At 43.6% G+C, this 22,628-nt stretch overlaps 2 protein-coding genes across 2 annotated transcripts in view; one reads left to right on the top strand and one right to left on the bottom strand.

Annotated features, from left to right (window-relative positions):
• Positions 1-19,039, top strand: part of LOC117783782 (PDZ and LIM domain protein Zasp) — a 62,920-nt gene extending 43,881 nt beyond the window's left edge. The window contains exons 8-18 of the mRNA XM_034621326.1: positions 738-1,164; positions 1,874-2,068; positions 3,241-3,343; positions 5,737-6,879; positions 7,050-7,212; positions 7,722-7,946; positions 11,918-15,656; positions 15,690-16,190; positions 17,529-17,712; positions 17,772-18,011; positions 18,070-19,039. Of these exons, the coding sequence (XP_034477217.1) occupies positions 738-1,164; positions 1,874-2,068; positions 3,241-3,343; positions 5,737-6,879; positions 7,050-7,212; positions 7,722-7,946; positions 11,918-15,656; positions 15,690-16,190; positions 17,529-17,712; positions 17,772-18,011; positions 18,070-18,147 (6,998 nt within the window). The 3' untranslated portion in view covers positions 18,148-19,039. The remainder of the gene's footprint in view (positions 1-737; positions 1,165-1,873; positions 2,069-3,240; positions 3,344-5,736; positions 6,880-7,049; positions 7,213-7,721; positions 7,947-11,917; positions 15,657-15,689; positions 16,191-17,528; positions 17,713-17,771; positions 18,012-18,069) is intronic.
• Positions 19,040-19,763: 724 nt separating this feature from the next.
• The window catches only part of LOC117783781 (formin-J), a 39,853-nt gene continuing 36,988 nt past the window's right edge, over positions 19,764-22,628 (bottom strand). The window contains exon 7 of the mRNA XM_034621325.1: positions 19,764-21,348. Coding sequence (XP_034477216.1) covers positions 20,841-21,348 — 508 coding nt within the window. The 3' untranslated portion in view covers positions 19,764-20,840. The remainder of the gene's footprint in view (positions 21,349-22,628) is intronic.

The raw sequence follows: 22,628 nt of genomic DNA, 5'->3' as shown, positions 1-22,628 counted from the left end.
AAAACAACAACCAATACAAAATGGCTGCTCATCAAACACTTTTAAAAGCATTCAACAACAACAACAACAACTATGAGCATGATGCACCCCAACAACAGCAACAGCAACATCATCAGCAACAGCAATACCATCAACAGCAGCAACATCAACATCAACACCAACACCAACATCAACACCAACACTATCCCCAACAACAACCACAACAACAACAACTGAATAACAACAACAACAATGCCACTCGTCATGTTAGTGCGCCCGTCAATACACCAAAGCCCCCAAGCACCGGCGGACTGCCAACTGGCCAAAACATTTGCACTGAATGCGAACGTCTCATTACGTAAGTGGGCCACAGAATGTCGTAGCCATTAAAACATTAACAAGTAAACCAGAAATTTGCATTTGTGTATGCACATTAAGTTCATTCAATAACAACAATAACAATAACATTAACACTAAAAGTTGACGCTAACAGTCACAGTAACAGTTACAGTAACAGTGACATTAACAGTCCGAAATTTTAAACCTCTTTCATGAGCTTTGAGTTGGGTTTTTGATTTAGCAGCTTATTTAGGGATGCAGTTAGAGTTAGTCTTGTACATTGTACATTGTACATTGAGTTATCCTGGGTGCCCAGGGCTACTACACATAAATTTCAAAAATACTTGTCAAAGCCTTTGTAAACTGATTGAACTTTTGTGCTGTCGCTGTCGCTGTCATCAACAACAACAATGCTGCAGAGCCGCATAGCCCGGCCAATTTCTACTGGACGCAGAGTCATGCAATTGGTGGCAATGAGCGACGCACGCCGCTGCCCCACAGCCAGTTCCAGTCGCAGTCGCAGTCGCAGTCGCAATCGCAGTCGCACTCACAGGACGAACGCATCGGCACCAATTTGCAGCAAAATACGTTGGCGCCTTTGGCCACTCACAGGCCCAGTCTGCCGGTTGCAAAGCCTCAACAGGAGCAGGTGCAGGTGCAGGTGCAGCAGGAGACCGAGCAGCAACCTGATCCGCGCAACATTGTTATGCCCATATGCCCGGCGCTGCAGGGACCCGGCTACAAGGCGGAAATGGATGCGGCATTGCCCACTGATGGCAACGATGGTGTGCGTACATTGTCTGCCAGCGGACATCCGGCATGTCAATTGTGCGGCGTGGGCATTGTGTAAGGATTTGTTCCATGTTCAATGATAATTCATGCTCGTCTGCTCCTCTGTGTGTATATCTCGCTCTGTGTGTGTGCGAGTGTGTGCGAGTGTATGTGTGCACGCATTTTAATTTGCTTTTATTTCGAAGTCAATTGTTTAAATTTATGCAGTCCACATTATTATGCAGACGCCTCCAACACCTGCGACTGCAACCAGATCAGAACAGAGCCGAGCCGAGCAGAGCAGCTTGGTCCTTCCACTTCCCCTCCTGAATTCCGTATTCCTGCTGTCGTCCAGGTGGATGCATCATGGGAATATCATCATCATTTGTATTAATTTGTATGCCATTTTAATTGGCTGCCATTGACGACTCATGAGCTTAATTCGATAATACATTATAGCTTTTACATATTGCATTTTATTTGACATTATTTATATGTCATTTATATATCAATGACTAACGGTACGTGCTTAAAGTTGATCAACTAACGGGCGTAATTAAATAACTTGCATTCATCATCGATAATCCTTAATGTACATACACAATATCACAATCGTTTATCGATTGTTCTGCTAAACCGACATGATTTGCAAAAGCTTTTCAAAAATTACACAAAGTATAAAAATTATTTTATTTTATATATTAAATTTACAGAGATTTTTGAAAAGTTTTTGACAACAATTCTTGTTACACTTTGTTAATAATTAATTGCAATCTTTCTTTAGTGGCGTCTTTGTGCGCATCAAGGATAAGAACCTGCACGTGGAGTGCTTCAAGTGCGCCACTTGTGGTACATCCCTGAAGAACCAGGGCTACTACAACTTCAACAACAAGCTGTACTGCGACGTCCACGCTAAGCAGGCTGCCCAACAGCATCCGCCAGCTGGCACCGAAGGCTATGTGCCCGTGCCAATTAAGCCGTAAGTCCCCACCTATTAATACCCTGTAAATAATAAAAATATTTAAATACTCGTAGAGGAAATTTTTAAAAAAGTTAAGTTGGGAAACGAGCACTTTTTGACAGACTATTTTTTAATGTTTTACAAAATAACCTGTAAATAATCAAAATATTTAAATACTCGTGGAGTAAACTTTTAAAAAAGTTAAGCTGGGAAACGAGCACTTTTTGACAGACTATTTTTTTATGTTTTATAAAATACCCTGTAAATTATCAAAATATTTAAATACTCGTGGAGGAAACTTTTAAAAAAGTTAAGCTGGGAAACGAGCACTTTTTGACAGACTTTTTTTTAATGTTTTATAAAATACCCTGTAAATAATCAATATATTTAAATAAGCTGGGAAACGAGCACTTTTTGACAGACTATTTTTAAAAACTTTATTGTTGTTGTTGGACGCAGTTATAAGCCCAATTGGTCAGACCGAGCAACGAATATGAATATGAATATGAATGTGAATACGATGGCATATGAATATGAAAATGCAATATAAATAAATGCATATTTTTGGATATGCCAAAACACGTTTGACATTTTGGCGGGCGTCACCAACAACAGCGGAAGAAAGAAGCAAAGAGAAAAAGGGGAGAGTAGGAGGAATCTGTGGTATTATTTGCTTGCTCTGTGCCCAGTATGCAGTTCCCAGCTCCCAGTTTTCAGTTTTCAGTACCCAGCTCCCGATTCCGATTGAATGGCACATTTTGCATCTGCTGTGGACATGCAAACTGACAACTGATTGCTGACGTGTCAGCAAACGGCAATGGAAACGCCAAATTTTTATTAAATGAAATTGCAGACAAACGGCATATATAAGAGACATGTATATCTATTTCTATATATACCCGTGTATCTATGTGTCAACGTTTTGGGGGCAATGCGACAAAAAAATATTACATGTGGTTGACAGTTGCGATGGTGCATGGCCAATTTGCAATGGGATTTGTTTAAGTTGCATAGCTTTGATTTTTTTTGAATTTTGGCCAAATGAACAAATCGCACTTAATTAAAGGGCTCTGGCAACGGAACTAACATGGCCAACAGTTACAGGGAACACAGTTGACCAATTTGTAAAGCATTGAAAATTAAAGTGCACTTCAATATTTGTTAATTTCAACATTTTCTCAATTTTGCAGCAACACCAAGTTGAGTGCCAACACCATCTCATCGGCCTTGAACTCTCATGGCTATGGCAGCAATGGCTACTCCAATGGCAGCTCCACGCCCACTCCGGCACCGGTAAGTACCAGCAACTTGTTAACTGTTAACTGTTAGCTGTTCTCTGTACACAGAGAAACAGACATGCACTCACACACACACACACAAATGCACAAAGTAAATGGCTTGAGTCAAGTATAAAATGATGCAAGAAAAGAGAGAAAACACAAGCAACCCAATTTGGTAACCCCCTGTACCAAAAACGTTGCACCTGAAGTCACTTTCTGCTGCTGCTTCTTTCCTCCCCTCCAGCCCTCTTCTCTGCTTCTTCATGTTTTTACAATCAATTTTATCATATTGCTGGCAAAATGTTTGCATAAATTTCATAGCAAAATTCGCTTGCGGCAGACATCCATATGCTAAAATGCTAAAAATCATCTGGCCAAAAGAAAAATGCAATGTAATGCAGAAAACTTTCAAGGCAAGCATCAAAGAACATGAAGAAAATATGCTAAGAAAAACTGAAAATAAACTTTAAACATTTTACAACCAGAGACGCTTCTTTCTCTTTGCTTACTTTTCTCATTTTGGCCAAAAGCAATATAAAACGACAGAATGCTAAAGTTTATGCATTTGTGTGTTATTGTTCTTTTCTCACTTCTCGGTGCCTGTGTCTGTGTATGTGTGTGTGTGTGTGTGTGTGTTTGACTATTTGATAATTTCATTGTTTCTTATATGCATGTAATTATTGTTATTACAAATTATGATTGCTCTTGTTATTTACACTTTTGTTTTTGTGCAGTCTTTGAAATGTGTTCAATTCTATTCAATCTGTACAATTGAGCATTGCATTTAGTTTTCTTCCAATTTAAATTACAATTTAACAATTCATTTACGCTGTTCAAGGTCTAGTTACAAATGGATAGGTAAACACTGCAGAAAATTGAACCAACTATTTTGTATTTATTTTTCACGTTTGTCATTTAACAGCTGTAATTTATAGAAAATATTTCTATTATGCATTTGAGCTTTTAAGTTACATTTTCAACAAGGATGAAAATTGTTTATCAAAATTGCATTTTTAGCCGTTCACGAATTTACAATTTGACTGCATTCCCAGTTTCTTGATTTAAATTTGGCTCACTTTAATATTGAGTCTTTCAAATTATGAAAACTTTGCTTCAATTTAATATTCCACAATGCTCAATTCTAATTTTACTGTGAGCATTTCTTTTAACTCCATCTGATCTTTAAGAATATATATATATTATTTTGCTCGAAATGCTAAATAAGAGATTTCATAGACGAGGATAATTTTCAGAATTGCCTACTATCGTGTCAGAAACGTGGCTAAAAGCGTATTGCCAAAGTGGCACAACAACACTCACAGCATTGTCAACTGAAATTAGGGCTGCGATTCTCACCCACGAAACGAAAGATTTATAAATAGAATGCCAAGTAAATGCGGCTGTAGTAATTTTGAGCATTTGAGGGTTCATCTTAAGTATTTATCTCACTTGGCTGATGTCGTTGCAATCGCAACTGCAAGTAACTGTTGCTGTTGCTGTTGTGGGATTGTCGATTGGCAAGCAACAATTGCCAGCTGCAATTGCAGCCAAAGTTTCTCATTTCTGTTGTCTTTTTCTTTTTATTTTTCTGGCTACGGCCAGCGCATTTCTATGAAATGTGCAATGGCTGCTAAATTGCTAAATGGCTAAATGCTAAATATACTTATGCCAAGCGTTCTTTTTTACACTTTTTCATGTGCTAGGGCTATAAAAAACACACAGCTGCAACAGTCAGAGACACCGCAGTGGAATATTTAGCAAATTTGCGTTCAGTTTGCGTCTTCAACTCGTGTCCGCGGCACGCAGCCATCGCGGATACTGCGAATTGCGAATTGCAGTTCATAAATTCGCTGAATCGAATAAGTCAGTCAAATCTCGAAAGAATTGTGCAAAATAAGCGGAGAAAAACTCCCAACGAAGGGAGTTGTCATTTATTTAAAGTGTCAGTTGACAAAATTAAAATTCATTAGAGAAAAGTTCTCTGTGGTTAAAGTGTTGCATAACGCGTGATAAACTGCCTCAGATTGGAAAACCTTTTGGATTAAATTACATTTTTAATATGCATTTCTTTTTAAGGGGGGAGGAGCTAGCTTTAGCCAGCGAATTGACCTTGACCTATTAGCTATTTTTAGTGCACTTTTGCATTGCCACATTGCTCATACGCCACATGGGTTGACACTCGGTTTGCAATGCGAATACTTGAACACATTTTAAAGCACAACACAACACAACACACACGCACAAAGACACGCAAATTTCGCGCTGCATTTTAATTAACTGCCTTTATTAACTGTGCATCAATTTACATGCCTCCCTGTTGCCTGCCTCCTTCTGTTGTTGTTCACGTGCGTGACGCTCGCCCGCTCGTCCTGCCCATTAACACGCGTTCGTGTATTAACACATTAGTCCGAGCCAATGCCAATGCCAATGCCAGTTCCAGTGCCTGAGCCCGATCTGGCAACAGAGCTGCCTCTGCCACCGCCGCCATCACCCACACAGCTGCTGCAATACGAGGCCGAGGAGCTGCTGCTGTTGCCCCAAAACCAGACACAAACCTCAACCTCAACCTCAGTCCCACAGCAACAGCAGCAACAACAACAGCAACTGCAACTGCAACAGGCGAGCAGTAAACATACACGCACAAACAGCAGCCTCTCATCAATTTCGAGCGGTTCGTCGTCGTCGGGTGTGGGAGGCAGCGCTGCATTGAGTCCAAGCCTGGTGGCATCCAGTGCATCCACATTATCCCTGGACATGGAACACTCGCCGATGCACTCACGGCAAGCCTCTGGCTCCTGCACATCGTTGGATGTGGGCGTTGTGTCGAGTCAGGTTGATAATTACACAATGCTGGCAGCTTCATTCCCGCCACCACCACCACCACCGCCACCACCATCATCGTCATCAGCAACAACAACAGCAGCAACACAGTCGAGATCCACACAAAATGAGAATGACATGAACACGCAGAATAAGAACCATAATGCGTATAATCAACTGCTGAAGCAGTATTCCAATAAGCTTCAACACCCGACCCACCACCACAGCAACAACAACAACAACAACAACACAAACACCACCATCACAACAACAACAACAGCTAACAGACACAACAATACTGCCAAGCCATTTGCAACAACAGCAAGCGCTGTGCAACAGCAGCCACATGTGGCAGCGTTGACGGCAACACTTGCTAATCAATTGAAATTTAATTCACATCAGGCACAAACAACAACACCATCAGCAATAGTAACAACAGCAACAGCAACTGCAGTTGATAACATTAAGCAAGTTCAGGCACAGTCTGAAATAATGTCAGCCAACGTGGCGGATGAGCAATCATCAGCCATTTACGGTCAAATTAACATCAACAACAGCAGCTACAACAACAACAACGTCGGCGACAACGTTGCGTGCACAGTTCCGTCCATGCAGACATCAGCGAATGTTTCCTCCTCGGCGGATCAACCCTTCGAGTATGTCACCTTGACCGGAAATGTGATACGTAGCGTGCAGCCGCCTGGTAAGGGTGTCGGCGCCAGCTATCGGGTAAGTAATTCCCCTTTCCCCTTCCCCTCTCCCCACTCCCATCTCATCCTACTTACGCTCAGTTTTAAGCTAGCAGCCAGCTGCATGTTTGTTGTTCATTGTTGAACTCAAAGTTGCCGTAGTAGACATTTACATTAATCCAGCAATTTCTGTATCTTCTGCATCTTTAGGTCAACCAGGGCTACGCACGTCCCTACGGCGCCTCTCAGCCGCCAGCGGCAGCGCCCAAGTCACCGGTGCCGGTCTCGTATCCGCCACAACAGCAGCAGCAATCGCCAAGACCTGCTGGCAATGCCTATGCCACATTGCCACGTTCCAATGTTGGCCAACAAGGTAAGACGGCTGACGATGAGTATCTGTCTCTGTCAGAAGGTGAATGGGTTTAGTCCAGATACAGCTACAGATACAGCTACAGTTACAGCTACAGATACAGCTACAGATACAAAGATACTTAAGATACTTTACTTACCTATGAGAGAGCGTGATATTCTGCAAGTTTAGCTGCTTGTTTTTGTCGTTTTGAGTGGGAGGGGGACAGAGCGGCCAGAGTTGCCACTTCGTCCACTTGTCCATACAACTCTAGTATTAATTTATATACCTTATCTGTTTGTTAAGTTTAAAGATGATATCAAGAATTTTTTATTTTAATAAATTTGCAATATAATTTAATGACCAAATCGACTAACAACAACTCTGCCACTTAAAGCTTCAACTTGCCGCTTACTACAAAACAAATTAACTAATTACCACCAAATATTTGGAATGATGCAAAGGGAAAGATTGAAAAAATAATTATTTTGCTGTATATATAAATGTAAATGTAAATATATATGTGTGTTTAGGTCGTAATGTGCAGAGGTACAATAGCTTCAACATAAAACAACAACAGCAACAACACCACCACCAACAACAACAACAACAACAATACCAACAACAGCAGCAGCAACAAAAGCAACAATATAGAAACTCATACCCAATTGGATCGAGCAATAAATATGCAACCCTGCCTGCTAACTTTAACCCTCAGTCTCAGTCCTACAATGACAACAACAACAACTATAACCGAGGTAAACCCTAAGAAAAGTAGCAAATGTTGCACATGCACTTGCAACAGCAGCAACAGCAGCAGCAGCAATTTGCAACGCGCAGTTGTTGTTATTCTTTAACCAAGTTTATTTTCGAGTTATTTGAGTTGATTTTGACACAAACTTTGTTGTTGCTTTAAGGCTACACACTCTCATCAATCTACATAGCACAAATGCAAATGCAACTGCAACTGCAACTGGTAGCACATGTTGAAAGTCATTTAATTGAGTTAATAACACAAAAATGCATTTTAAAAAATGGGGAAAAACGTTTCGTTGACAAGACCAAATTGATGATAGGTAGAAGCATTTTAAATAAGTTACGGGTATAATGCGGCCAGACGGGAAATTAAAACCGACAGCAACTACAATAACAGCAGCAATGACAACCCAATTGTTGTTGCTGTTGCCAGTCGATTGGTTGCTTCGGGAATGGAGGTAAATGGGAGGAAGGTTTTCAATGCCAATGTGATTGCGAATTGCGATTGCCATTGCGATTGCGATTGCGATTGCTGCTGCAGTGTTGCAGTGTTGCAGTTGGCAGTGCCACACGCTTCCGGCACATCACATGGCAATGAAAGCCAAACCCAACCTGGGACCCAAACATAAAACCCCAATCTGAAAACCGAATACCGAATACCGAAACCAAACCCAACCAAACGAACGTTGCGTATACGTAATGCAACGCAACGAAACAATTCATGTACTCACACACACACACACACACACACATGCACAAAGGCAATTCGTGGGGAGTAAAATAAATGTTATAAAATGTATTCGCTTCGGCGTTGCAACGTTGCAATCTCTGCGGTCGCCGCACCTGCTGCGCTCCTTTTGGAGACCGTGCACTTTAAATGCAAGGCAAATATCGGCAGCGAGGGAAATACACACACACTGAGTGCAAGAATTATGCAAACACTTGCGTTACAATAACAAAATGTAAGCAAAAGCCAGATATCATTTGACTCTTATCCTTTTTTCCGTGTGCGCATAACTGTAGCGCTCACTGTTGTACTACAAGTTGAGTGTTGAATTCGATTCACACCAGTTTTAACCATTTTTCTTTATATACACATATTTGTATATAACAATACTTGTGTGCACATACATATAATAAGTGTATGTGTGTATGTTTGTATATCAATTACGAGCGAGCCTTGTTGGCCATCATAAAGGAAATGAATTAACAGCAAATATGGCGAACCAGAAGAAAGAATAACCGAATAACGGGGTAACAATACAATTTATGAGCCAATTTTTGTATATATGCAATTAAAAATGCAATTATTGAATGCCAATGCCTCCCCACTCCCCTGCTGGTCCGTGAGCCCGCTCATTAATCAAAGCCTCTGGCACAAGTCCTCATCATGGGGCCCTTTTGCCCCATCAGAAATCCGGAATCAGGAATTCAAAATCAATCTCCTAATCAAAGCCAGAATCACGCACAACCGCAGCCATCAGTTAAGTTATTTTGAGAAGGGGAATAAAGGGAATTTTGGTGGGTTTTTTTGACGGCATGCCGCCAGGCGAGACTTGCAAACAAAAGTGCGTTAAAGCCGCTGAATACATAAAAACAAATCCAGTTGGCAAATCCCACAACAAGGCGGAAACCAGTAGCTTGTGGATGCGGAAGGTGGCAGTGGGGAGAGGGGAGAGGGGAGAGGGAACAAAGCACAAAAAGTATGCTGGCAAACAAATGTTTGTGTTACACACATACCGACACGCACGCACAACCAAGACACACACACACACGCAGAACAATGTAAACGAAGGCAGATAAATTACCAGTCATTATTATCCAAACAGGCTGACATCCTGTGTGCTCCTTGTGTTGCCTCTTCCTTCTTGTCCCTTCTTGTCTGTCAGATTGAAAGCGTGCCTGGCGTCCATGCATCAAATGCCTTGAATTCCTTTTAGCTGGACTTGCTCCATTGTGATTTATCGTATGCATTTTGTATAATAAAACTATTGTCCTGCTCCTACATTTGTCTATTTATGCTCCCGATCAGGACACGTTCTCTCACTTAGCTCTTATTTATTCCTACTCTAACATGAACAAACTATTTCAATTTTTGATCAACTTTTCTGGTTTCTTTTTGGCTACTTTTAGGTTACGGTTACCAATATACCTATTAGAAAAACTCAATATCAAAATCACACTAAACACAACAATGAAAAAAGGGCGTGCAAAGTTTTTGGCAAAACTGGTGAATTTGTTGGATGAATTTCGCAATGAAAAACAAAATCATATTTATACAATTCTAACATACTTCTCTTAAGTTTTTTCAAAACATTAACAGGAAACGTATAAATTATATATTTCAATAAATTCTGAATAAATTGCACAGCTGTGTGCCAATATTAAACTTTTAAATATTTAAATATCCTAATTATATATTGTATTTCTGCATAAATATCTTATGTACTTGCGCTAAATGCTTCAGCCTAACCGCTCACAAAACTTACTGATATTTCAAGCATATACCATATGAGTATATGCAAATACATACAAGCATATGTATATCTGTCTATCTATCTATATATTTACTATATACTAATTGAGCTGTCAGGAAAGGCATTCTTAATATGAATTCGTCTTTCATCGCACAAAACTTTGCATGCCTTTGGCCTATTCTATACAATAGAAACTTTTTACAACAACCTGTGACGGGGACTTTTATTACTCGTACTCATACTCGTATGTGCCCCAGAACTGTCTGTTATTGTTTCGGTCTGTTGGCAACATTTTTTCTTTGTTTTTTTCTTTCATTTGATATGACAAAATTGTTGCTATAATTTTATTTCGAATTTCTTTTCTTCTTTATTACTTTTTTGTGTGCCAACCAACAAATTGTCTTTTGTTTCGTACGCACACTCATCCCTGCCTTGGCTGTGTCTATGTGTGTGTTTCTGCCATTTTCAATTTCTGCAAAATTACAGCCAATATGAAATTATGCATAATAAAAACCAATGACTACCTGTCGTCGCCATTTTGGCCTGGCACAAACGTGGGCCGCTTTCATAAAAAATGGAAGTGAATACATGTACACATGCGTGTCTAGAACACATACACTAAAGCACATCCAGACAGAAAGAGATAGCGACAGAGAGAGAGAGAGAATGGCTGGCCATATATGTGTGAGTGTGTGTGCGAGCCTGTTTATTGTTGTGCCATGAAAATGACTCGGAAAATAAGAAATGAAAAATGTATTTGGCCGTCGCACGACGACGCATAAAACGTTCTGCCATTCAGTCTATTTATTCTATTTATTTTTATTAATTATTCTTTTATTATTGGCAAGCAGTGCAAGTGATATTTTGTTTATTTGTTTTATAACGCATTTTTTTCCTCTATTTATTATAATTTAATTTGTTGCGCATACGCAATATTGTCCAAGCGAAAGCCAACATAGTTTCAGTTTGTGACATTTTTCAAATTTAAAATTTCTAAATAGTGTCAGACTTGTTTCAGGGTTAATAAATTAAGTGACTTTTTAAACGCCGCCAGTCACAGTTGCCAGTCTGTTATTTCTGTGCTTAAAATTAAACACAACTTAATACACACATTTACTCACACTCATTAAATAGACTACTATATATAGATTTACACTAATTGAGAATGGTTTTGTTGTTCCTGTGGTAGATTTTCCTGAGTTGCAAGCCGGACTTTCGACTTGTTGCAACTGATTAAAAAAGGGCTGCCATCTGTAGTTAGTTTAAGCCCTGCTTAGTTTTGTTGTTGTTTGCGCCGCCTTCTGACATTCGCTCCGCTTTGATTCGCTCCGCTTTGTTCCGACTTCGCTTTCGCCACGAGTTTCACCTTCGCCCTCGCCTTCGACGCCGCTTTGCCAAGTGCCAACGACTAACAAGCGTATGACTTTTATTTCTTTCTGCTCTTATATTTGCCCTTTAACCCCTCAAATGCAATTCGTTGATCCGCATACAAAACTAACCCAACAACAAAAAAAAAAAAAAAAAAAAAACAATCAACACACAAAACGCGCATTACACCTCTCCAGAATTGGAGGAGGAAGGCTTGCAGCCGCAGTATGAGGAGGAATGCTTCGAGGTGGACGTTGAGGTTGCCTTGGCAGCAAGTCGTCGATCCCATGGCACGAGTTTCACGTGGCCACCTCCACAGGACGACAGTCATGCGGCTCCAACAGCGGCACCACTGTATATAGCACCGCCTGAGACTCAGCATGTGGTGGTGGCAAATCCCGTTCAAGAGGCGCCTCCGCTGCCCCCGGGCAGTGCCACCTCGCGACTCGATCCACAGCCGGCTCCGCAGCAGCAGCATGAGCCGCTGTCCACTCAGCAGACAGCTGCCCAATGGCAGAGCTATTCAGCACCACAGTTGAGCAACGAACGGACGCAGCAGTTGCAGATTCAGGAGCAGGAATCAAGCTCGGATAGCTACACCTCGACATCGACGACGACAACAACCACATCGGAGGAGTATCAGCGCATGTATGCGGCACAGTTGCAAGCTTATCAGATGCAGCAGGCTTATGAGCAATCCGGCTCCGAGTTGGACTACCAAGTGGATTATGGCAGTGCCCAGGATGTGCAGGAGTATGCATCGGGCAGGCGGAGTGCACAGGAGTGTGTAGACTCGCTCTCAGCACCACTGAGCACCTATAAACTCATCGATATGGTAAGGGAGGTGACACCCAGTCCGGTACCAGCCTCAACACCTGCTCCACCGCCTCCTGCACGCCATGTGGCATTCAACGATGAGCCCGAGATCAAGGAACTGCCGCAGTTGCACACTGAGCTCGAGACGATACCTGAGTCGGCCGCTGAGGCTGAGCAGGCACCGACTGCAGCTGCAGATGTGACAGAATGGGCAGAAGATCGCGCTGATGATCACGAGGGGCTCATCATTGAGCAGCGTTGCCAGATCCTCGAAAGCGAACGCATGTTTCAGGCTACGCCCGAGATAAAGTTTGAGATTGCGCCAGTGCGTCAGCGTCCAGCGCCCTCCAAGATACCCAATCCCAGTCCCAAGGAATGGATTAATCCCATGATTCGTGTGCTGACCACAGCTCCGGATGTGCCCTTCCATTTGGTCGAGTGCCCGTTCCCCAGGCCCTGTGATGATGACTTTGAAGCGGCAGCAGCTGCCGCTGAGGAAGCTGCAGCCACAGCCACTGCCACTGCTCCTCCAGCTCCTGCAGCTCCTCCCGTAGTAGCCGCTCCTCCTCCAGTTGCTCCTGTAGACACCTATGCCTCTGAGCTCCTACGTGAGTCTCCGCCACTTGGCAGTCGTCTTTCGAAGGCCATGGCAACGGCACCAGAATTCGAGATGCGCTTTGCACCACCTGCCTCAGAGGGCGTGCCACTTCCCGAGGAGACTGTGCCCTATTTGCCACCGCCTATGGACATGAAGCCCTACCTGCGTGAAGATTACCGTCCCAAGAGTCCGTTTGTGAGTGCCCTGACCACAGCACCTGAGCGTCCCTTCGAGGGTCACTTCGATCGGGACGTGCCCATCCATTTGATAGACCTGCCCACTCCCAAGGAGCATCTGAGCATGTGCGATGCCCTCTGCACGGCCCCCGATCGCGGCTATACCCCCTTGAATCCCGAGAATGCCACGCAACGCATTGATGAGGAGCAAAAGCAACAGGAATTGAAAAAGTATGAATTTCAGGTGCTGGACCATGAGGAAGAGCTGGGCCTAAAGCCGCAACCACCGGAATCTGTGGAATACTTCACAACGGATTCACAGCAGCGGCGCAAGTCGTCGGCCTTTGCGGCAATGCAAGCATTCCAGCCGTCTCGTGAGCCGCTTTCCTCCTCCTCCACCTCGAACACAGTCACAAATACGCCACGTGCCTCCATTGCATCCCTGTCCAAAGATCAGGGCGATCTTGAGTACCAGAAGTACTGCAAGGCGCAGCAACGCAATCAGAAGCGACTCGACTTCTATCACAAAAAGGAAGAGGAGCTGCAGACACAACAACAACAGCAACAACAGCAACAACAATACACTGAAACTAACTCGCTTAACTCGAACTCGCTTGTTACCGCTTCCAATGCGACTTCTTCCTCTAACTCCTCTTCCACAGTCCAACAGTCCACCAACAGCACGAACATCAACAGCTCAGCTAATGTTGCCCAGTCCCAGGTCCAGATGCAGAGCAGCCGCTCCTCCTTTTCAGTCTCGAATGTCGCCTCCAACTTGAGAGCTGTAAATACTGCTTCAACTTCCGTTGCCGCATCCAAAATTGATGCCCACGAGCTGATCGAGGAAACCGCCGAGGAACTCGAACACTCTGAGGTCCTATTCCCACCTCCTTCCCCGCTCAGCCATCTCAAGGGCAAAGCCGTACAGTCCGGCCTCCACAAGGCCGATGCCATACCAAAGTATCAGCGCAATTGGACAGTGCTGCCCACCCAGAGTCCCATTCGCACTCCGGAACCACAAGAGCTGCGCGACAATGTTCCACTTGCCTTCGTGGATGCTCCCAAGGCCGACACTGTACATAGACCCATTGCAAAGGTTTCCGCTTCCGTTTGCGGGGGTAACGGGACAGCGTCTGCACCTACGGCTGCCCGAGGCTCGATCGCATCCGTGGGGCATGGGAAGCCAGAGGTGCAGCCGTCGGTGCCGATCATTATTGAGGATCGTTCGGGTCCAGTAACGATGGCTTTTCAATCACTAGATGAGTTCGAGCGACCAGATCAATCACAGACGCCCACGCGTCCCTACACGCCATCCCTCACATCGATGATCAACAAGCCGGCTCCAATTATACCCTTCTATCAGACACCCGAGAAGCTCTGCTTCGAAGAGTGCTCGGCCACGCATGCCCGTGCCTATGATCAAGGAGCTGCCTCCCCATTTCCAGATCGTGCTCGCTCCCCGGCCCCAGGACCGCCGCCAAATCCCCTGGCCACTATTCGGGCACCTCGCATGAAGGAGCCGGAGTCAAATCTGCTGCCAGTTGCTGGAACACGCGTGCAGGCGGGCTCCATCACCACTGGCCAGAGCTATCAGGGTCAATTGTTGGCGCACTCAGAGCTTAGCTCGCAGTCGGGCAGCCAGAGTTACACGCAGCAGCCGGAGACGGTGACGGAGCGTCAAATTGGAAACCTCAGCGTGCAGCAACGGGAGCAATCATCGCTGTTGCAGCAGCAGAAACAGGCGCAGCTGGAGAGCCAGACCAAGACACAGATTGGCAACATGCAGATCGAACGCAGGCGCAAGGTGACTGAGGAGTTCGAGCGTACTCAGAGTGCCAAGACCATAGAGATACGCACAGGCTCCAAGACTCAATCACAGATACAATCGCAATCGCAATCGCAATCGTTATCGCAGTCACAGCAGTCACAGGGACAATCGGAATCCACGGAGCGACGTCAGTCTTATGGACGCACAGGCTTTGTGGCCAATCAGGCTCGCCGTTTGTCCGGGTTGGAGCAGGAGATTAGCAGCTTGACAAGTCAGTCTCAGGCCATTAGCGCCAGAGCTTCTACTTTGGGAGAAGGCAACTTCCCTCAACTTCGATCGCCGACCTTTGACAGCAAGTTTCCGTTGAATCTGTCGGCAGCTGAAGCGGTTACTCCCACGTATGGAGCAGCTTCCACAACGAATAAGCTGCTAGGACCACCACCAGGATTCCTCCAGCAGCAACAAAAGTCCGCCTTCTCTTTGGGCAACAAGTCGACAACTGCGGCGGTGTCCGCATCTCAGGAGCAATTGCGCACTCAAAGCGCCTACACAAGTGCCGCAAGCTCATCGCTAAAATCAGCAACATCTGCAATTGCATCATCATCGTTATCATCATCAACATCAGCATCAGCATCAAGGTCGGCGCAAGCCACTCTAACCAAAGCTTCTGCTATTAATACCACGACTAATAATCAAGCCTGTGCGCAATTCAGGAGCACAGGACCTGGCAATGGCTATAATACAGCTACAGCAGCAGCTGCAGCTACGCTGGCTAACTTGGCTAACACCAATATTGCTTCCATCGCAGCTCCATCAAAGCCAAAGGCAACAGCCGCTGGCACGCCCACTACGCCTGCTCCAGCTGTATTTCCGCCAAGTCTAAGCGATCTAAACTCAAGTGTTGATGATTCCACAGGTCCTGGAGGCAAGAGCGGCGCCTTTGGTGCCACATCGGCTCCGAAGCGTGGACGCGGCATTCTCAACAAGGCTGCCGGACCCGGCGTACGCATCCCATTGTGCAACAGTTGCAACGTGCAGATCAGGTGAAGAGCAAAGCACCTAAAAAGTTCTCAATTCTTGTTGTTGTTTGTTTCCTCTTGTGGTTTTGCTTGTTAACTGAATTAACTATGTGTTAAGAAGAGAAGAGCTACAAAAATAGTCCTTCTTATATTATCTTCTTTTGATGTTCAACTAACTTAGTGTTAAGATGCATATTTAATAAGCCTTTCAGTCAGTTTCTCCTGTGTGATTCTTGATCTTTGATTACGTTAATCCTGCCTTAGTCCCTTGCATGTTCGTTGTGTTTAAAGCCCCCTTGTTTATTCTGTTTGCAGCTCCCCTTGCCAAGCCTATTAACTTGCATGCTAATCAAACCGCCACGCTGCCTCGCTCCCAAAAGTCAACTGACATCGAATCGAACGCAGATGCAACTGCAAGCTCAAGTGCAACTACGGATGCAGATACAGATGCCACAGCCATGTTGGCCGAGTCCATAGGTCGCATCAATATGGGCGAGCAGACAAATGCCTTTATGCAGGAGGCGGGTAAGATCATATCCAATATGTTGGAGGCACGTCTGGCTGGGAATGGAAGTGCCACGCCCTCGCATGCTGGCAGCACGTTAAGTCTGCGTAGCAACAGCAGCTCCAATCTCTCCAAGAGTCCGATGATTGTGCGAAAACGCTTGGATCTGGACGACTTCAAGAACATTGATCCCACACAGCCGGTGGCTTTGCAGTCGGTTGTGGCAGTGCCAGCGGTGCAGCAACAAAAGCAGCAACAGCCACTGCAGCAGCAGAAACAACAAGCTCAACCGCAGGTGGCACGTGTGGAACAGACGTTACAAGCGGAGCTGCCGCCACAGCATCCGATGAGCAAAATACTCGATATTTGTGATAGTGGCAAGGTGACGACAGAGCAACAGGCACCTGAACCTGTGGCATTCAGAAACAATCTGAGACGCACTGGTGCCACACATGCCACACGCGCGGATCGTCGGTCGTACATCGAGCCCAAACAGACTTCTCCAGCTGACAACAGCAGTAATAACAATAGCAACAACAACAACAACAACCATACGATCAGCAACAATAGTCAGACAAATACGCCGAGCTTTAGTGTATGCGTCAAGGCTTTGGGTCCCCAAGCGAATGCCCAAGGACCAATGTCCGAGGAGAACGAGAAGGCCGTAAGTCAGTTGCTCAAGGATGGTAAGCGTCCGATTTGCTGTCAGTGCAACAAGGAGATCACCTCGTAAGTAGCCTGCCTGCACCTTAATTCCTCGCTCCCCACCGCCTGCCTTTGTTCTTGTTTCAAGTTACTTTTTTCTACCTTCCTCAATAAAATAAATACTTACTCTGTTTCTGCTTCGACTCTTGCAGAGGACCGTTCATCACGGCTCTGGGTCGCATCTGGTGCCCGGATCACTTCATTTGCGTGAACGGCAACTGTCGCCGCCCATTGCAGGACATCGGCTTCGTTGAGGAAAAAGGCGATCTCTACTGCGAGTATTGCTTCGAAAAATATCTGGCGCCCACGTGCAGCAAGTGCGCTGGCAAGATCAAGGTAGGCAATTGTATTCCATGCCTAAGTTAGGCTTTTAATGTATAATATCTTTGCTGCAGGGTGATTGCCTGAATGCCATTGGCAAGCACTTCCATCCCGAGTGCTTCACTTGTGGCCAGTGTGGCAAGGTCTTTGGCAACACGCCCTTCTTCCTAGAGGACGGCAATGCGTATTGCGAGGCTGATTGGAATGAGCTCTTCACCACAAAGTGCTACGCTTGTGGCTTCCCCGTGGAGGCCGGCGATAGATGGGTCGAGGCACTTAACCACAACTATCATAGCCAATGCTTCAACTGCACTGTGAGTACACTCATTCCACTCATAATGAAAGTTTCTTAAAGCCATCTCTCTTTGACAGTTCTGCAAACAAAACCTGGAGGGTCAGAGCTTCTATAACAAGGGCGGTCGTCCCTTCTGCAAGAACCATGCGCGCTAAGGGCACCACAGATCAGAATAGATCTAATATGGCTCGACCATGAACTTCAGGGATTACGCACACTAACAACAGCAATTCAAATCAGCAATCAATATAGAGACAGCGATTAACAGTTCTTAAGCGAGCAACTTTAACTAACGAAATCGCATAGCTAATTACATACTTATTGCAATTATCAATTAATAGAACTTCCTTTTTGTTTATTTTATATATTTTTATTTAATTTTGAATTGTGCACACAAATGTTATCCTAATTTTAAATGAATGAGTGGAACACAAAACACAAACAAAAGAAAACAGCAAACTACAAAACGACACGAAATCGATGAAGCTACAATAGCAAAAACAGAGAATACGGAACACAGAACGACATAATTAATTGTGTCTGTCAATCTACTTACGATTATATTATTTATTCATCATATCATTTAACCGAGTTATATACAAGCAACACACACACACTCACTACACCTATTACTTATTACTACTTATTATTATTATATGTATTTTCACAAAAGTTATTTAGTTGAAGTGTAAAACCGATGCTGTTGACAAACCAACTAACAAACCGCGCGAAAGGATTTCAAATCGCCTAAATAATCCAACATTAACCGAATCCGAATCCGTATCCGCATTCGCATCCGCACCTAATCGGAACGTAGTCATTGCTAAGGGAATCTGGTTGTCAGCAGTAAAAATGTATGAAATGCTTTATCAAACTATTAAATTCACTAAAAATCAATTCGTTGCGATCATAAATTGTTAAGCTACAAATTTAATTTAAATGATACTTTAAATTTTATGTTGTAAACCTTATCGAGAGACATCTGTAATTGATTGTACTTTGCACCAAATGAACAGATCAATAAATTTCGAAATCTTTTTCGCGTTTAAATGCCTTCATTTATTTGGGATTGATATTGGGATAGATAGTATACACATATGTCTTATTATTCCGTCACTCTGTTCACTTGATTTGGAATGTATTAGACATCATCATTTTTATTTAGAGAAAACTCACACACTCCTAGAGCTCATGTGTTCTTGTGAAAGTGTGTAGTTGTTGCGGAGAACATAATGTCATAATCGTTTAAAGCTTCCGGTTAGCTGCCCTCACGTATTTCGTTGACAGCCGAAAAGTATGCAACAGATTTTGCTTTACTGCCAAGAGCACACACATACACCACACACACGCGTACACCATTTCGACAGCCAAGAGCAATTTCATGCTCAACCAATTTTTGTTGTTTTCATTTGGCATTTTTCGTAGCGATATACAAACTGTTCGTTGCAGGCACTTTTCATGCCATATTCCCCGATTTCCTCGTCCCCCCCATCGTATGCCTCTCAGCCTTCTGGCCAATGAAATAAGGTGTCAATTTTTGTGTTCGCTCCACATTTTTGCGGTGCGGGGGGTGTTAATCGCTGGACCACTTACTGTGCCTTCGACTACCAAGGCCTTTCGGCCAATACAAATTCACGCTAGATTAAGCAGGATATACGACTATGAGTATGTGAGTGCGTGTGAGTGTTAGTATGTTGTGGGTGTGATTGGAGGTTACGCCCTTTTGTTGCTGAACGCTGGCAGGCGGAAAGAAAAAACAATTTGCGGTTTTCGTAGCATTTTTCAACATTACATTTTTGCAGATGTTTGCTTTTTAGTTTATTTAGCCTTGCACTTTACACAGAGGACTTTAAGTTAGTTTTAAGTAATTCTATATATATATATATTTTATTTTTATATTCTGTATTGTACTTATGCACGATCTGTATCCGTATCAGTATTACATAATGATAACATACGCATCGCATTTGCGCATGCAGCTCCAATTTATTCGTAATTAGTTTTCACATGCCCATTCCGAGTTCCACTTTCGCACCAATTCCGCAAATATAAATCAAGCAAATCTTCTCTGCTGAATATTTTAGTGGACTTGGTTCGAAAGCGAAAATCGAAAAAGATCTGTTTGTTTTTGTTTCTTTCTACATTTTTTTATCTATTCATTTATTTTGTTTGAAACGCATTCAGAAATCAGTTTCAGTTTCCGTTTGATTCGTTATTCAAAAATGCGCGCAAAATTTGTCACCGTAGCGTTCCGTTGCGAATTTACACAGAGTTCACATTTATATTTATATATACACATACATATTGTATTATATGTATATGAGAGATTTGGGTTTGGTTTGGGATGGGGAGAATCTACACTTAACGCATGCTAAAAATGCATTAGAAGTTGTTATTTACAAATCAGAATTCCAGGGGTTTTCTGCGCTTTTAATTCAACCTATCTTTTCCTTTTTTTTCGATTTTTTTTTGGAATATTTTAATACTCGTATGTTAATAATAGTTCGTAATAGATACGTAGCGCATTTCGTATGCTTACAAAAATAAATTCAACACATTCAAGTACAACAAACACATCTTATTATCTAAATGCCGCTTATGAATAGATATAGAGTTATATCTAGATATATATGTACTCGTATTGTATATATATATATTCAAGTAGGAGCAGAGTTTTAGTTTTCGTATCGTACAAATAAATACCTTTGGGTTAACGAGTGTTTAAGAGTAACAAACAAAAAAAAAAAAGTGAAGAAAACTGAGCATTGGAAAACTGCTGGGACTTTTCGCAGTGTGCGCCATGTTTTCCGCATGATTGCAGCTTCGGTTTTCTCAGAGCACAGGGGTGCTACAAATGGGCCAGTATATCGATCTGATCGAGTGCACTGGCCTGTCCAGGTAATTGAGCTGGCACCTGTGTCTGCGCCCTTCCACCTGGCTGCCCGCTCAGACCGCTACCACTGCTGTTGGCCTGCGATATGGTCACAATGGTCACCAGGTCTTTGGCCTTTGTTGTTGTGCTTGTGGTTGTCGCTGGACTCTTGGCAGAGTTATCTCGACTGCGGTTCCTCGACTCGATTTCGACAATGGCCGAGGTAAGCAATGTATTCGACTGCAGCGCACTGTAGTCGGGCAATTGCTCCGCTGAAGGCTCCGGCAGGTCCTCATTGGCCAACAGGCGACCCGATGGCGCCGTCTCAATGGTCCGTTCGCTGTTTAGCGTGAGGGAGGCGGGCGTGGCATTTCTGGAACGATAACTTGGTGGCAGACTGTACTCCGAGCCGCCCATGCTGCTGCTGATGGTGCCACCGCCACCGCCACCGCCTATGCCCGAGCGCAAGGTGGTCAATGGTGCCCTGCAAGAAGAAGAAAAAGGTGAAGAAGACAAAGATTGATTTAGGAATGAGATGAGCATCAAGTGAATGTATTATTTGTGCTGTGGCTGACATGAGACAAAGTCAATGCACAAATTTGCATACCCAGCCAACTGTCTATGTGTCTACGATTGTGGATCTTGTATCTATATGTCTATGTTTCATGTAGGTAGGTGAATCTGTGTTGACTGCATTCGGTTTTGTCAATTTAAATAACAAAAGGCGCTTGGGCAATTGTTGCCATACAGACTGACTGACTGTCTAACTGCAAGCAAATCCTACAGTCTTCACACTTCAGTCAACAGAGCCAACAACAAAGTAAACACACACGCACAAACACACACACACATGAACTTATGGACTTGGCAAATTGCAAGTTCGTAGGTTGCAGATTTTCAGATTCAAAAATTCAAATTTCAAAATTGTATAAAGTAATTTGAAGTATGTAAAATTGCATTTAATTGTTCCCGACAAAGATTCAATGCAAAAGGAAACAGGAAAACTAAGTCAGCTGCAAAGGAAGAGGCATTTTATCATATAACTCCCTCTCCCTCTTTCTCTCTTTCTCTCTATTTTTAACTCTCTCTTTCTATCTCTGTCTGGCATAATAGGCAATTTTCGCAGGCACTCGGCACAAGGCACTTGGGCCTCGTCTTTGTTTGTTTAATTGACTTGGCTAACAGCTTCGCAACGCCATCGTTGTTTCTCTTCATGTCCTGGCTGGCTTTAATCCTAGTCCTGGCCTGCCTTTCGCAGATTGCCTTTCAACACACGCCTGCTTGTTATGCAACAGAAAGCATCTTCAAGTGTGTGTGTGTGAGTGTGTGTGTACGCATGTGTGTGTTTGGGAATATTTTGCAAAATTTCACAGATTTCTTTGTTAGTTCCTACATCATTTGAATATGCCATCACACACACACACACACGCACACGCCGACAAATACGAGATCTGCCTAAAAGTATGCTGTGATTCTTTGCTGCACACTTTGCATAAGTTTTTGCTTTACTGACATACTTCTCCGTCACTTTCGACACCCTACGCAAAGTTAACATCGGGTATGCAGTACGCTCAGTAGGCAAACACTAAATTGCACTTAAGTTCAGTTTATTCAACAATTCCCGCAACAATAAACACGGCATACTTTTTAGCGGCCGTTGAAATTTTCTTTTAACTTTAAGCTGCTGCCCCAAGTAAAATAAAAGAAAATTTGTGAAAATGTGTGGAAATTTGTGCTTATCTCAAAGTCGAGCATGATGAAGCC

This window comes from Drosophila innubila (assembly GCF_004354385.1).
Source record: "Drosophila innubila isolate TH190305 chromosome 2R unlocalized genomic scaffold, UK_Dinn_1.0 1_C_2R, whole genome shotgun sequence".
NCBI classification, from domain to species: Eukaryota; Metazoa; Arthropoda; class Insecta; order Diptera; family Drosophilidae; genus Drosophila; species Drosophila innubila.
Note: the sequence above shows the minus strand (reverse complement) of the source record. Positions and strands in the feature narration are given on the sequence as shown.